Source organism: Emydura macquarii, unplaced genomic scaffold (genome assembly GCF_026122565.2).
Source record: "Emydura macquarii macquarii isolate MOO-44397 ecotype Brisbane River unplaced genomic scaffold, CSIRO-AGI_Emac_v2 contig_1390, whole genome shotgun sequence".
In the NCBI taxonomy this organism is placed as follows: domain Eukaryota; kingdom Metazoa; phylum Chordata; order Testudines; family Chelidae; genus Emydura; species Emydura macquarii.
Window position 1 is genome coordinate 12,424,871 of NW_027131527.1, and position 16,434 is coordinate 12,441,304.

At 41.4% G+C, this 16,434-nt stretch overlaps 1 protein-coding gene across 1 annotated transcript in view; it reads left to right on the top strand.

Annotated features, from left to right (window-relative positions):
• The window catches only part of COL13A1 (collagen type XIII alpha 1 chain), a 148,044-nt gene that overhangs the window by 112,376 nt on the left and 19,234 nt on the right, over positions 1-16,434 (top strand). Inside the window, 14 exon segments of the mRNA XM_067552986.1 lie at positions 188-241; positions 1,760-1,846; positions 2,585-2,638; positions 4,096-4,140; positions 4,594-4,662; positions 5,432-5,455; positions 6,612-6,665; positions 7,247-7,291; positions 9,382-9,534; positions 10,213-10,311; positions 10,850-10,903; positions 11,194-11,235; positions 12,012-12,038; positions 14,242-14,322. Coding sequence (XP_067409087.1) covers positions 188-241; positions 1,760-1,846; positions 2,585-2,638; positions 4,096-4,140; positions 4,594-4,662; positions 5,432-5,455; positions 6,612-6,665; positions 7,247-7,291; positions 9,382-9,534; positions 10,213-10,311; positions 10,850-10,903; positions 11,194-11,235; positions 12,012-12,038; positions 14,242-14,322 — 888 coding nt within the window.

The window sequence follows — 16,434 nt, forward strand, 5'->3', positions numbered from 1 at the left end:
CACAGTTGAGCAGATACTGAAGGCAGGGAGAAGAGCATGTACCTGTTTTGAAAACCTTGGCTGCCCTAGGAAGGTGTGCTGTATTGTATCAGATGAGTTCTATCGATTCAGTGGCACTTTCACTAATCCTACAAGTAACGGAAGCCCTTAAAGCCAGCCCCTGACCATTTCTGCTTTTCACCAACAGGGGGAGAAGGGAAGAGCTGGTGATCCCGGACTTCCTGGATTCCTAGGACAGAAGGTTTGTAATGTGCTCTGATTTTTGTGACACTTTTCATCCCATTTTCCTTCCATTAACAAAGAAGCTTGCACTCACATGTACACACCTACATAAACTGCATGCACATGTGCTTGCATACACACTTACACCAACACATACATCTATATATGCATACACACAAATACACTTGAATACTATTACCACCTGTTCTCTACCCTAGAGGTGTGGGAGGGGCAGGCTATGCAGATAATATAAACATGATTCCATGGCCAGCTCCACTGAGGAAGATGGAAATAATTTAATTTTGACAAGAAGAATGCACATTTCTCACCCTACATTTGTGCTACCACCCTCTTCAGCTCCTACAAGCTGGAAGTTTCAAGACCAGTCTCAGGAACAGCTGGATCTGATTTGACTTAGATGAATAGCCTTATTTTCATTTTGTTATTTATCTTTTTTTTAAAATACCCAGCTACTTAGCATGAAAATTTGATTTATTTCAAACCAAACCAAACACTGGATCCAACTGGAAATAAAACATTTGGGGTCAAACATATTGCTGGCCTACCTGGATGCAACTCTGTTGAAGGCACTGGAGATACAACTGGCTATGCCAATGGTAAATTTGGTCTACAGACTAGAACGAACAGTGACTGAGGGGATGGATAGGAGAATACAAATCCTTTCATCTTTAAGGATACCAGGTCACAAATCCTGTCCAGTTCAGTGGTGACTAAAATGTTCCCTACCATACACGGGCTATTTAAAGCTGTATATAAAATGAGAGGGTGGTTTCTGTACAGCTCCCAGTGTATGTCACACACACACCCAAATGGCACTAACTATTATTCTTTATGGATGATTTCAGCAGAAAGCCAATGGACTGAACGGGTTGACCTATTGAACTATTAGATCGGTCATTTTAGAAAAGGACTAAGACACAGTGGCAGAGCAACCTGAGGAAGCCTGTGCTGATACAGCCCATGCTGTATTTAGCATACTAAACAGAGAGTGTAGCCATGGCAGCACAAGCAGTGGGAGGGGCTAGCCATCCTGAATGTGTGCCCATCAGATAGTAGGCATGTGCTCAAGGCGCTGAGCCCCTCCCGCTGCTTGCGCTTCCACAGCTACATTCTATTTTAGCACGCTGGCTCGACAATAGCACATGTGAGTAAATCTCCTCAAGTGGGGTGTCACACTCCCAGGCTTGAAGTATAGACATACTGCACTGGCAGAACTGTGTGCAGGCCCAGAGGTCCAATAACAGGAGGTGCTGCAGCTCCAGAGGGAATGCATTAACAGAGCGGCATGGGCAGAACCCCTCTCTAGCCAGTTTTATCAGTCTCCAGTTCTCAACTCTAAAATTCACCAGAAAACAACCAAGTAAAATGCAGCTAGGTTCTACGGTATCATCCAGGAGCCAAACCTTGTCCTGTTGCCTCCCTCACCCCCCAGCTCCAAAACCACAACCTGGCTGGTGAAGTTACAGAGCAAGAAATGGATTTAAACTGATGGTGGTTTATTCCTCCTTTCAACCAGGGAGAGAAGGGAGATGCTGGCAATGCACTCGGAGGAGGTAAAGGGGAACCCGGACCCCCGGGACTTCCTGGGCCTCCAGGACCAAAGGTGTGTCTCCTTCCTCCAGTGAATTCTGTGTTTCCTTTTTGCATGGGAATGTGCCTTGCTCAGAGTATTTAGGAAGGGGTTGAAGTTTGCATTCATCTGCACCTGGCTGTAATTATGCACTGCAGGGATTTCATAAGCTAGCCAGCTCTTGCAGAGTTCTTTAGTTTGTTATTTCACATGCTAAAGGTCAGAAAAATTATGAACTGCATTTCCAGGAAAAAGAAAATCCTACCTGTGTTCAAATGATTTCCCTATAAGGTCTGTAAGCAAACAGTCTGTCAGAATCACTGCCAACTTCTGGTGCCATAGATGCCGGGGTGACAGGGTGAACACTGTGTAGCAGGACTCTGAAATCTTCAGGGAAACTCCTTTCCTGCTGTGTCGCTACCTAGAGAACTAGCCGCCCTCAAACCAGATAACAGAGGATATTTAGGACACCTAGTATCCTAAGACTAGTTCCGTTCACAATGCAGTTAAAGAGATGCCCTATTGGTCCCAATTCATACCACCCATTCATTTTGCGGCACCTTAGTCCATGGGAAGTGTAGAAATGGGAAGTCACCCCAATGATCTGAGACTCCTAAAAGAAATCTGGGTATGACACGTCTACTTGAGCTAGTGGGGTGCTTCCTGTCTGAAGTGCTGTCAGGTCTAACAGCTGACCCCCAGCACAGACGTTGTTGGAATTACTCCTTTCTGCACATTTATACAAATCTGTTGCTTTTCTCTTTTTCCTAGGGGGAAGATGGTAACATTGGCCAGACTGGCATTGCAGGACCGCGAGGGGAAAAGGTACAGAGGAGGAAGGACAATAAGGGCTTATGGCTTAGCAGAGGATTCCAGGCTAGGGAGCAATTGGAAAATGGTTTCACAATCCAAAAAATTTCCCTTAAACAATACCTGATGGCTATAGCCAGTCATTAAAAGAAACAACCATTTTCTCCAGTATATATAACATTTTCTGAAGGATCTGCACATCCACAGCCATCAGAGCAGTATTAATCAACAGGCCCACTGCTTGGATCTAGTGTGCAACAGTATTTTCAGGAAGCAGGCAAACAAGTAGCAGTTGGAAAGCCAAGCAGGCAGGGAGACTCTGAGTACTGGCTAACCAGCCCACACCTACCAACTGCAGTTATGTAAGATGTAGTTATCTTACATATCTGCAGTTATGTAAGATAAACTAATACAGGGGCTATGGCATCATGCTGGCCATCCACAGCTGAGGATTGGTGGGATGGAGGGAAGGAGGTAAGGAAACAAGCCCAGGACAGAAAATGTGGAGATACATAAGGACAGAAGGATCTGGGAAGAGAGGATTGCAGCCAGACTGCTAATTTGGATTGATATTTGGTAGTGGGAGATACGTGCGACAGGAAAAGCCTACAAATATCCCTGGCAACGTTACTGAACAAGGAAGGCTTTTCTAGCCTTTGCCTTCATTAATTAATACCACCTGCTTGAACCACTTCTCCTAGTGTGTATTTCACATTCTGGTTTCAAGTGTCCCCAGATATCAGATTATGACTTCTTGCTTTACCATCCCCCTGTCGTCTCAACAGGCTGTAGCAAGGTCCCTGTATTTGGCCATTCTGAATACTGGTAACCATAATCAATTTCCCCTTTTGCTCTTCTTTTTTCATGGCTGACCAGAGCCACACTCCTGATTACAGAACTATAATTTTAGTCTGCGCAGTACATTCCATCAGCAATGGAAAAGGGAATGTCAAAGTCAATATACTAAGCACCAGACTGGGGCCTATGATATCTGCCTGCACAGGGGTATAAGTGGCAGTAGGAATGCCCCATCCCCATGTGTATGTGTGGCCTTCCTGGACCTTGGACACCGAGGCAATTGGCTGCTGAGCACCTGCTACTCTCTCTTCAACCAGGTGGGTAGGGAGAGTTGGAGAGGGAACAAAGATTTGGCTGTGTCACTCTTGAATGCGCTGGCCAGCACAGTGGGTCAGCATGAGGTGTGGGAGTAGTAATTTGCTACTGGTATGGATCTGTAGCAAATTACTATCTCCTAGTGGAGCAAGGAGAGAGCAGGGAAGGACAATTCCTTCTGTGGGGTGATCCTGGGGTGACACAGCTATGCACTGCCTCTTACACAGGGTCAGTGTCTTGCACAATCTAGCCCTAGATCATTTCATAGTTGCAGCAAAAAACTCCAGACCTCAAGTGCTCCAGGTGCTTAGGTTTGTAAAATTATGTACTTTGATTATGCAATGTTTGTATTGTCACAGGGAGAACCTGGAGCACCCGGAGAACAGGGGCCTATCGGTCCAAGGGTAGGTGCTACTTCACTGACTAATAAAGGGGCTTCATTCATGAAAATATAAGAAATTTTAGAAAGAGCAGAAGACTACTTGTCCTATTCTAAATGGCTTCCAGATTGTTTTCCTAGTGTCTCACCAAATCCTTTTACCATGATTAACTGGGTTTATAGCTCATTTGTATTGCCATAGCTGGAGCATACTGGTGATCTGACCCGTACAACCTAACAGCAAGCAGTTTAGCAACACTCTTTGTACTACATGCTGGAGTCTTCCAGCTGTAAGCACTTCACCACAGCTCTATTAATCGCTTCTTACACGGTTTTAAGTTAGAAGAATTAAAGACGCACAGAATGGCTTTCTCCTCCTTTTTGGTAAACAAGCTCATATATGGGAATCGGCACTCCAGGCAACTCCATTCTGCATGGGAACATCAAGTTCTGACTGTAGATCTGGTTCATTTTATAGGGTCCCAAAGGGGAGCCAGGAAAGGATGAAATGGTGGATTATGACGGTAACATCAATGAAGCTCTACAGGTAAGAAACTATCCCACATGGCTCAGGAGCCATGTTCAATGACTCCTGGAGTGAATTGTTTGTTTTCCATGTGATGCTTTCCTCTCAGATTGTTTTTTTCTCCCTTTGTAGTGACAGACAGATCCCCAGCACAGCTGCAAGTCACTACACTTTTTAGTAGCCTATATGGTGGAAGAAGGGTGGGGCAGGGGAAGAGAATGTCCCCTTGCAAAGACAGAAACTTTAAGAAAATTGATCTCACATTTCATTTTGGATGAACAAAACTAAGCATGTCAGACAAGCCCTCTATATTTCTTCTTCTATACTAATAGTATTGAGCAATGTTTATTATTTATATAGTACTCGTTCTTTACAACTATACAAGACACATTCTTAATTAAGACAGACACAGTTCATCTGAACTCCCACATAAGAATAACCCAGAACATAGATTTTAGATTGTTTAGCAAAAGGCCATAAACCACTCAGGAAAATGTCTTTCACTGTAGATGAGTCATGTGCCTACCAGTAGAAGATTACCCACAACTCCTACCATCCAGCCTCCCGGGCAGCCCCTTGGTGCTCCCTACACAGACAGAGTACATTTCTGAAATGCTAGTACAAAGGGAGCTGGGGATACTTTTCTACTTATTTTAATTTCATGTCTGTAATATACTCTCTAGCAGTCTGAACCAGTATAGTGTTCAAGGGGAAAAAACCACAAATATTGGATTCAGGAAAAGTGTAGCTCTCGAGTGAGCCTTTTTTATTTATTTATTTTGACTTTTAGGAAATACGAACCTTGGCCCTGATGGTGAGTTCTTATTCTTCTCTCTGCATTTTTTTTGAACAAATGACTGGATTTTAATAACAGCTAGAGGAAAGTGGGCAGTCATACAGCTTGGCTAACTTTTAATTCCACGCCACTAGAACATTTGGCCTTTATAGTTGCTTTTTAGTGTCAGCACATAACATGGACAGTTGAAAAAAGGTCACTTCTTGTGTTATAATCCTGAGGCTCTTATATTATTAGCACTATTTGTTTACCTGCTTTATAAAGGCAACACTGCTGTTCAGGCACTCAGACAGCAGAGAGGACTGAAGTAAGGAAAGCCTGGTGCAGGACAGGATGTGCCTAAGTAGTGCTGCTTTCAAGGCCAGTGAAAGTCTCATCTCTTTAAGTATCTCTTTCCCTAATAACAGGGTTGTATGATAGCGCAGCACTGTTTCTCCTGGGAGATAGCCATCAATATTAATCCCACTTGGGGGGGCAATTTAAAATGGCGTGAAGAACTAGGTCCATCATCAGACACATAAATGTGAGCTTTAATTTTGTATGTGGCAAACAGATACTATGATGATGTGCACATTAGGAACTTGCATATCAGTCAATGTTTTCAAAAGTGGCTTCTTATTTTGAGTGCCTCCATTTTTGCATGCTCACCTTTATGACAACATACATGTCTTAAGCTGGGTGCCGAAAAATTGAAAATTTTGGCCATAGGGTTTTTTACAGGTAAATAAATCATTTCTAGACATTGCTAAATTTGTGTTACTTTATTGTCACTTACTTAAATTTAACCTACACTGGGGAGCTCAGAAATATAGAATTTTCCTGTTATCTATGTTCTCTATTTGGGTACCAGATGTCTACTAACAGAATATTTTTATTATCAATAGTAAATAATTATTTAAATCCACTTCATTATCGGAAGTGAATAATCAGAAACGCCATTTTCATGGTAATTTTTTTCCTTAATCAAATGGAGAAATAAATCTATGGTCACATTTGACTTTGAATTGCTACTGTTGGTTATTCAGTAATCCACTGTTAGTTAGCTGTTTTCCAGGTTAATGTATTTGAAGATTCCCAGTGCAGAAATGTAAAGAAAACAATTCTGCCTTCCATCCAATATGAAGAGGTTTAAAAAAAAAGAAAGAAATGCCATTTGCACATTTTCCTTATTTAGGGACCTCCTGGACTTCCAGGAGTAGCTGGGCCTGCAGGGCCACCGGGACAGAAGGTAATCTTCTCCCTTTGTCATTCATGGATAGATAACTAGAAATGCATGAGAATCAAAGGCTGGAATAATTATGCTATTATGCTCCTTGTCCACCTGCATCACCCATGGTATTCTGCAATCCTTCTCCTCCCTGCACTCTGTACATGCTCTCTTATCATTCTTCCCCTTCTCCATATCTCACATCCTGAAATCCTTTCCTCCCACGAGGACCAGGCCTGGCCTTGGCTCAGGGAAGGAGAATTCTTTCTTACTCCCACTCTCCTTCAAAGGACTGCATATTGGAGTTAATCTCAGTGCATGGTTACAGTGTAGTCCAAGCCATGAACTGCCAATCAGCATGAACAACTAGCGTGACGTTATTAACCCTTAACATTCTGACATGGTTTTGAGCACTATCTATTAAGCATTTGCTGTCTTTTTTTTTTTTTTGGTGGTTATTAGTAACGAGTAAGTAGCTCTCCCAGATTCATTGCTATTGAGTGTTTCCACAGCACAAATCCCATCCTCCAGTTTCTAGGCCCCATGTAAAAGTAGGCAAAATACTCTTTTAAAAAATGATCTATGATGATTTTGCACTTTAGGGTGAAATTGGTTTGCCGGGTCCTCCTGGACATGATGGAGAGAAGGTAAGATGAGAGATGCCATGTGTATATGAGAGTTATGACTTTTCTGTTTCTGGGGAAATTTATTAGCTGATAATAACTAGAGTCGATCAAAAATGGGAACATTTTTCATGAACATTTTTACTAACGATGTGACTCTGTTTTCCACTGAAATTCAAAACTTCAGCACAAGTTTTCATCAACCTTTTAAGTTTTGAAATTTTCTTGAGCAGCCCTGTAGCTGCTCAAGGAAAGGATTCATCTTTCAAAAATATTTTTGCAAAACAATTCATCCAGATTTTTTCATGTGAAGGTGGGAAGGAATGGCAAATTGAATTTGGAAAATTTTTACCAGTTCTAATAATAAGCATACACGAACCCTTCAGCCACACATTTTTTCACATTTTTTTTTGTACACGTGAAAGATATACACTCTAATTCATCTCTCATGTATACCAGATTCACAGCAATGTAAGAACAATTGTATTAATCCTGGTTTATGCTAGTTTACATGAAAGCAGAATCAGACCCATTAAGGCTCAATCCAGCTAGCTGCTGTGTACTGTGACCCTGAACCAGCAAAGCACTTAACAATGTACTTAACACTAAGCCAGTGTTTCTCAATTGGTGTTCTGCGGAACCCTGGGGTTCCGCGGGAACACCGTTAGGGTTCCGCGAGCAGCTGTTCTCTGTGCCGCCAATCAGCTGTTCTCCGCCGCAGAGAGCAGCTGTTCTCTATGTGCCGAAAAAGGGATGATGTCCCGGATTTTTCAGCAGAGAGTATTGAGTGTAAGGAAAATGTAAGTGAGAAATGCTGACCCAGTTGTTTGAAATTTGTTATATAATTTGCTTATTTCGACTTTTTTTTGGCCCTAGTAAAAATACTGTTAAGAGTTTGGGGGGGTTCCGCAATTATTTATCGAGTTCAAAAGGGTTCTGTGGCCAAATTTAATTGAGAAACACTGCACTAAGCACATGAATAGTCCCCTGCACTCTGATTCTGCAAAGTGCTTAGGCATATGCTTAACTTCAAGCGTGTGAGTAGTCCCATTGAAGTCAATGAAACTGCTCATGTGCTTAAAGTTGAGTAAATTCTTAAGTGCTTTACTGAACTGGGTCATTAGGACCCAGTCCAATGTCCATTTAAATTAATGGAATTCTTTCCATTGACCTTAAAGGCCATTGGATCAGGCCCCTTAGTGCTTTGCTGGACTGGGGCCAAAGTACTAAGCGGCTAGCAGGTTAGAGTCCTAAATCAGTAACTATATAGTCTCCCTTTTTCTCATAATTGTTGATACAGGCGCACTGCTGCTGCCCTTAACTTGACACCCAAAACCTTCTCCATGTATCTGTGGAGAAAAATTGCACAGAGCAGAGCTTTGTGGTATAGAATCTCCATGAACAACTTCTCTGAACTGCATGCAGCAATGTCAGATAGCAAAATCTCAGCAGTTCCAGTGCTTTTCCAACGAGACTTAGGTAAAGGTGATGCATTTTGCTTCTACGCTCACACGCATACATTTCTTGGGTGTTTACACTAGAAACAAAAACAAAAAAAAATCATTTTCACTTGGAAAAAAAGAAAATTTAAAGAAAAAAGAAATAATTTCAGGAATGTGACAGCAAAGTCCCTCAGATGGTTATAAGATGACCATGCAATTCTCAATATTAAAATCAGCAGATTTGGACACATTGCTTATAATTTTTTACTTTTATTCACTAATTCATAAAACGTTCCCCTCCCACCTCGAAAATATTGATAAAGGAAAACTGCAAATTTCACATTACTTGTCCTTGGACAAGACGTGCGTGTTGTCCAATGACTTCTACTGATATGCTAGGCATGACCTATATGTAACCACTGTATCATATCTTGTGAAAGAGAGAGAGAGAGCCTAAATCTCATCCAAACTATGTCCCTTGCCCCTATTTTCATCTGCGAATTACATTTGATTACAGTCACCATAAAGCTCCTTTACGCTGCCAGAGAGGTGTAAAGGATCTTTATTCTGAATAGAGTCAGGCCCAGAGATTCCAGTGAAATAAGCCCCATACTTTTATTTCTTTCCCTGGCTGCAGAAGTATTATTTTTAAGTAGTGTGGATATTTTTTAGGGGCCACGAGGTAAATCAGGAGAGGTGGGGCCTCCTGGTCCCCAAGGACCCCCAGGAAAGGAGGGACCTCGAGGAATGAAGGGAGAAACTGGACTTATGGGCACCCCAGGAACAAAGGGGGAAAAGGGAGAGGCAGGAGAAGCTGGCTCACCGGTGAGTAAATACATGTCATAGCAGTGAGTTGTGTTTGCAAATGTTCATGGCAGAGATGGACATGAACCAAAAGCCTGGGTTCAAACACTCCCAGATGTTGAGGGCCTTGAATATGAAATTTAGGGACAGGGAACCCTCCTCAGTGTACAGTGCATATAAATGTAGAAGTAATCACATCAGTCTTCCAGTGTTGAAATGCCTGGCTGCTTCCTGAGTGACACATCTTAATTGTTTCTCTGAATAAAGTAATAGTGGATTAATAATGCTTGACAGAATAAAAGACACTGTGTCTCTTACGTATTTCCACAAGGTTATTAATAACTAACTATTGCTCTCAATCACATATGAATTAGTTATTACGAAGAGATTTTGGCACTGATCCAAGAAATCACTTAAGCATGAGCATAGCTTTAAGCATGTGGGTATTCCCATTGATTTCATACGTAGCAATGAAGCACTTCACAATAGCAAAACCCAGCAGCAAAACATTTAAAAGTGTGCATGTTTTCACGCACAAGTAACCCATTGATTTAAACTGGAGTGAAGTGGAGAACATTAACATCACCCATTCTACTCAAGGAACTAAAGGAGCTTTTCACATTTCAGTTTAATGTTATGTCTATCTTTTATTTGCATGAATTAGTATTGCAAGAAACAAAAGTCTTTCTTGATCTGTAGGGTCTTGATGGCCCAACTGGGGAGAAAGGAGAACGAGGTGACCAAGGGATACCAGGACCTTCAGGATTACCAGGTCCAATTGGACTTCCAGGATTTACAGTAAGAGTGTAAAAGAATATATTTTCAAGTTGGGTTAATTAGAGGACAGAGCAAGCACCAAAACTTTGAGGGTAACATTTTCAAAAGTGCTTGCCTGACTTAGGAGCCTAAAATCCATTTTCCAAAGTGATTTAGGGATATAGGATCCTAAGTCTCAATGAAGACCAGTGGACATGACTCCTAAATTGCTTCGCACTTTTGAAAAATCTGCCCTCCATGCTGGTGAAATAGTAGCAGATCCTAGCTATACTCTCCATACCCCAACTCTAGGTTTTAAGGGAGTAATCTCTAAACGGAATCCATCCTGGGACAACACTTTCAGGGACCTGAACCTTCACATGCCATATAATATAGTCACAGAGTTCAGGGGTGCAGAAAGGGATGCAGATGAACCATGTTTGTAAATGAATGCTAAGTTCTCTTTCCTCCTTGAAGAGATTGTTATTTCTAAACTAGTGGCTGTTTCATAGATGGCTGTTGGTGGAGCTAAACTCTCACTGGTGCTTCTGCTTACATAGTTACATTGTTGCATTTACAGGGAGAGAAAGGAGAACCTGGAGAGGATGGAAAAAAAGGAGATCCAGGGGACTCAGTAAGTGTCTCTCTTTTTTCTACACTTTTTTCTGTACTGTCACAAGATTTAAAGTTGAATCTTGTCACTAGTGCTTCTTGAAACTCTGCAAGTCTCACACCAGCCACTTTGTCACTGACATGACAGTGTCCTCATGTCCTTCTTGGGCTTCTTGGAGTGGCAAACTTCATTTCCATGTGATTTAATAACCAGCCATCCATAGCTCCCAAATACCTAGTTTTCTGGAGATTGTGCCTTGTACTTTTGCAGAAGCATTTATTATGACGATGACATTTTACCTTGGCTTTTAGGTATCTGGGCCCCCAGGGCCCCAAGGCCCACCAGGCGTTGCAGTAAGTTCTGATTTATTACTTTGGAGGATGAGAGTTAAGGAGGGATTTGATGAGGTTAGAGTAGAGGCTGTACAGATTTTTGGTGGAGCTTTTCTCATGTATAAGAAGTGGTGTGGGAGATGGAGGTATCTGAGGGCAAAGCTCACAGATAGGCAATAAAGGTTGGAGACACTGTCGGAGTAAAGAGAGGAACTGACACTGCAATAAGTTACTAATTTAGCTAAATAGGCCATGTTGTGATGGGCCTTAACAGTAAAGAAAAGAGACTTGGGTTTGATTCAAAGATGAGCAGAGAGGAGTAGAGGAATGGGATTGATGTGATCAGAGTGACGAACCAGGAAAATGATTTTACCAGTAGGCATGCCTCGCTGCCAGATTGTTCTGGAATAAATTCTCTTCATTACAAAACCAGAAGAGTACATGAAGTATGCCCTAATATAAAAAATGATACCTTCCAAAACACTATGTATGTATATAATTGACAATGTCATGTTAGGCATATATGACCTCAATATGTCAGCAGAGAAAGGTTGTATGCAGTGTTGGTCCCAGGATATTAGAGAGACAAGGGTGAGGTAATATCTTTTATTGGACCGGTTCTGTGTAAGCTCGAAAGCTTATCTCTCTCACCAACAGAAGTTAGTCTAATAAAAGATATTATCTCACCCACCTTGTCAGAAAAGAAAGGTATCACACTGCTCATGAGATCAGGATACTGGGATTTAAAATAAAAATAATAAAATATTACCACTTCTTATTTCTTATCCCAACTACAGGGTCTTCAAGGCCTTCCAGGACCGAAGGTAAGGCTATAAGCTATTAAGTTTTGATATTTTACTTGAGCTGGCTGAAGAATGACAATTCCATCTCATGACAAATTTTGAGGTTTCAAAATGCAGTGGATTGAAGATAAAACATTCAGATATTTTTGCAAAATGGAATTGTGTCAGAAACATCTGTTTTAGGATTGAAAAGGTCAAGTTTTCAATTCAGATCTCTCTCTCTGTGACCTGAGAGTCCACCCTGGATCTCAGAAACCTTCCTGATGAAAACTTCACCAAACTAGATATGTCTCTGAAATAAATTTTGGCTTTGACAACGCAATTAAAAAACATTTTATCAAAAATGTTCTGCCCCGCTCTACCTTTGATCCAGATAGGTGGTTTAAATGACCTCTCAGGGAAGGGTGTAAGACAGGGCTCAACAAACCCCAGATGCCTGGTCGCCATGGCGCCTAGAAATTTAATTCTGGTACCTAATATTTCTCCCGGGGGAGTGGCCGCCATGCTCTGGCCAGGGCGCCACTGCATCCATGTGGCAGGGCCGGGAGGGGTGCGCACTGCAGCTGCCGCATTCCAGACAGGGCGCCCTGCTGCTGGGCCCACGTTGTGGGAGAGGGATGGGGAGAAGGGGCGGGGCCAGGAGGGGAGAGTGGCTGCTGCACTCCAGTTAGGGTGCCCCACTGCAGGGCCCACGTTGCCTGGCTCCTTAATTTTTGGGCTGGCTCCTAGCTCCAAAGAAAATTTGTAGAGCCCTGGTGTAAGAGGTTGATCTAAACATGGAAGTAACCACCTCTCCTGAGAAGTCTGGGTGTTTGGGTACCTGAGCCTACATTCCTAACATTCATGATGCCAATTGGAATGATGCCTTTATATGATGCAGCACTTTTGGGACAGAGGTCCTCACACTGCATAGCAGTTGGCTTTCAGGATTGATATAGTCTGTAAAAACCAGAGATGTTCATTCTTGTTTTCCCCAAGTTTTGGGTACACATACAAATATAGAAATATCAGTTATCAATAAACCACTAAACACCGCTAACACTTGTTTGAATAATCTTTGCAAGACCCAGGCCTGGTAGTTTGTGTGAGTATGTACCAAAAGGACCCAGACCAAAAAAAATTCCTGAAGTTTTGGTTAGAGGTGAGGGAGGAGGGGCCACACATGATCTTCCTTGAATTACCCCGATATCTATTGGTCACATAGGCCTGGTTCCAAAAGAAAAAAGTCCAGTAAAACTTAGATATGGAGTCTTATATTCCATCCCCTTAAGCTCCCAGGTTCCTTATAGCACCTTCAATCCTGTGGCAAGTTTGTAATGACCTGGAAGAGAATTGGCAACCCTTTGGAAACACATTTTAGAGGTTGGAAGTCCAAGTACATACACTAATCCAAATAGATTTGTTGTGGGAGAACAGGCAATGATATTTTTTTACCAAAAAAGGAATGCTTTTTCATAATTAAGGGAAAGGTAGCAAGTATGTGTTTTATATGCATACTAGAGCTGTGCAAGAACCGGAATTTTCATTTCTATGGCAGTTTTGCAATTTTGTAATTTCTTCCATTCCAGAACAAAATGAAAAAAAAAATTTTTCAAAACTTTCTGTGAACCAAAACTCACACCAACATTGAAACATTTCATTCTGATTTCAACTTTTTCATGTTATAGTATGAAATTAAAAAATGAACAATCATTTAGAAGCAGAAAGTCAAAATGTTCCATTCCAAATAGTTCAAAATGGAACATTCTGACCTTATCAAAACACTTTATTTCAATTTTCATGTCAAGATGAATCTTCATCAAAGGCAACACATTTCCAAGAAACACTTCACTTTTGACATATCAATATTTTCCAATAGGAATATGTTCCTCTGGAAAATTTCCAACCAGCTCTATTATATACACTTAACTTCCACCTGCTTGTCATAGATCTACTTTCTCACTAATTCCTGAACACCAGTGGGACGGTAATATATGAGCTGTGTTCCCCATAAATTCTGTAATCAGACATTGGCCCTGATTCTTCTCTTCCCTGCCTGGGTGTAAATCTGGAGTAACCCTACTGAAGTTCATTGAGTTACAGTATTGTTCTCCAGTCTGAGAGGTTCTACACTAAGATTTCTGTGGCCTTTGCTACTCTACCTCTGATGCCTTTGGAATGGAGAAATGTTTATTTTAGAAGTGGTGCTATGATGGGTTTATTTTCTGATCCATTCTTCCTTCAGGGGGAAGCAGGGATTGATGGAATGAAAGGAGAGAAGGGTATCCAGAGTGAGAAAGGAGACCGAGGTCCACTGGGATTGCCCGTAAGTCTCCAGGAAGCAAGGAGAACTTGGGAAGCCATACATAGTCCAGTGTTAAAAAGATCCTAAATTTAGAGACAGATAAAGATTTGACTATTTAAAATCAGAAGTAGGGACAAAAAGCTGGCTTATCAGCAGCAGTGCCTCTTGGTTTTTAATGATGGTCAAGCCTCAACTGTTTGGGGCGTTTGGTTGGGATCAGCACCTGAAACTGGAAAAGCTTGTCCCTTGGATCTGCAAAATTGGACTAGGAACCTCAAGTTCCTTCTGCTTTCCTGGCTGGAAATATTGTATGAACAGGTTTTCATGTGGTCTTTTGGTACTTTTGGTTTTTGGTCCTGGTGTTGAAATGCTGAGATGTGCAAAAATTAAAAGAAAACAGTTTGCTGAGCAGTTTATAACCTGTAAAAAAGGTTTTGTTCAAACTTTGGGATGGTTTTTAATTTATCCAACCCAGTTAATTTATCCTCGTAGTTTTTGCAATAAAACCTGAAGCCTTCCCAGAAGCAGTAAATGTCCAATTAAGTTTCATTCTTTTCTTGTATATGTAGTAAGGATATGTTATTTCAACATATGTATGTTTAAATTAATGTTACTGTGCTGCTCAGTTACATGTTATCAAGGAAGCTCTAATGAATTTCAGTAGAGATAAGAATCAGTGTAGTAGCTTTGTATAAAAACCAAAGGACTTTGTAAAGAAAAGACACTGAGTTTTACCTATTCAGAAAAAAGCACTGAAGTAAAAGCACCAAAGTACACCTTTGCTGAACCTCACACTGCCTGGAAAAATTCACTGCAAAGAGCTTGTTGTGCACACCTGTGTGATTTGTTGTTATTGGCCTTTGTTTTATCACCCAGCTCCCTTGTCCAGATAGTTTTGGCTGAAAAATTGCATGTCTTTGTTTATAACAATGGTGCCATGATGTTTAAAGCAGTGATGTGCTAAGTGACTTCAAAAATGAGGCTATGACATATGAAACTTGGTTGAGAAGCACATTGCACGCACATGGGCTGGCTCACACATTTCCTTATTGGCTCACCCATCTACAGTTCCTTATAATGCTATGCAAGTGGCAATAACAATGAAACAAACTTGCCCTGAGGGGAGTTATAATAAAGGTGCAAAGCAGAAATCCTCCCAATATCACATTCTCCCTCAAAAATATAACTGGGTAGTGAATGCAGAAGGAAAGTTTTCATTGATATTTTTAACCAGCAGTTCCCTTTTGGTCTGCATGGTGACAGAAAGGTGGCTATGGAGGTTCATGTGAAAGCCTGAGCAGATACAGGAGTATGTTGTTTACACAATGCAGAGAGAATTAGCCAGACAGCTCTTATTTGTATTAATGGATGGTCTGTGACTGATGCTCCAAATGCAATGGTCCCTTTCAGAGAATATAGCTCTGTTATGACCATGATCTCATTACTTTTGTTTTGAGCTCACAATCCAACATTTCTGAAGTCACTTGAACGTTGAAAATACAGCTCCACTCTTTTTCTAGGTTTCAGACCTGATGTCTACTCAACTCCACTTCTCTCAGAAATGTTTAATGCTTGGCAGTTCAACAAAAGTGAGCCAAGAACCACATGAAACACAATTATTGAGTTATGCAGCCAACAGTTGTTAGCAAAATGTTTATTGAGCTGTAGATGGATTTATCTGCCATATTTAGAGGAAATAAACTACATCAATCAATCCTGCAAGTTTTTAGAACGTTGACTCCTAAATCTGGTTGAAATAATTAAGCACCTAATTAGTATTTATTGTCATGGAGATAGACTGTAGATAATGTGTTAGAAATCAATTTTTAAAGCAGCCCAATTCCACTGAGCTCAACTAAGGGCAATAAATTGGACCAGAATTTGACCCACCGACTTTAAACATTTAGGTCCAGACCCAGGGACCAGACCACAAAGGGATCCAGAGAGAGAGAAAGAGTGAGAATGCCTGCTGGTTAGGGTAGCTGCCTGGGAAGTGGGAGACTGTGGGCTCAGTCCTCCTCTTCCAAGGACTCTAATTATTTATTCACAGTGGAATAGCTCCAACAAGGAGCCCCACACTGGAGTATCCCATAGTTCAGTGATTAGCACACTCCCCTAAGAAGTGGGAGCCAC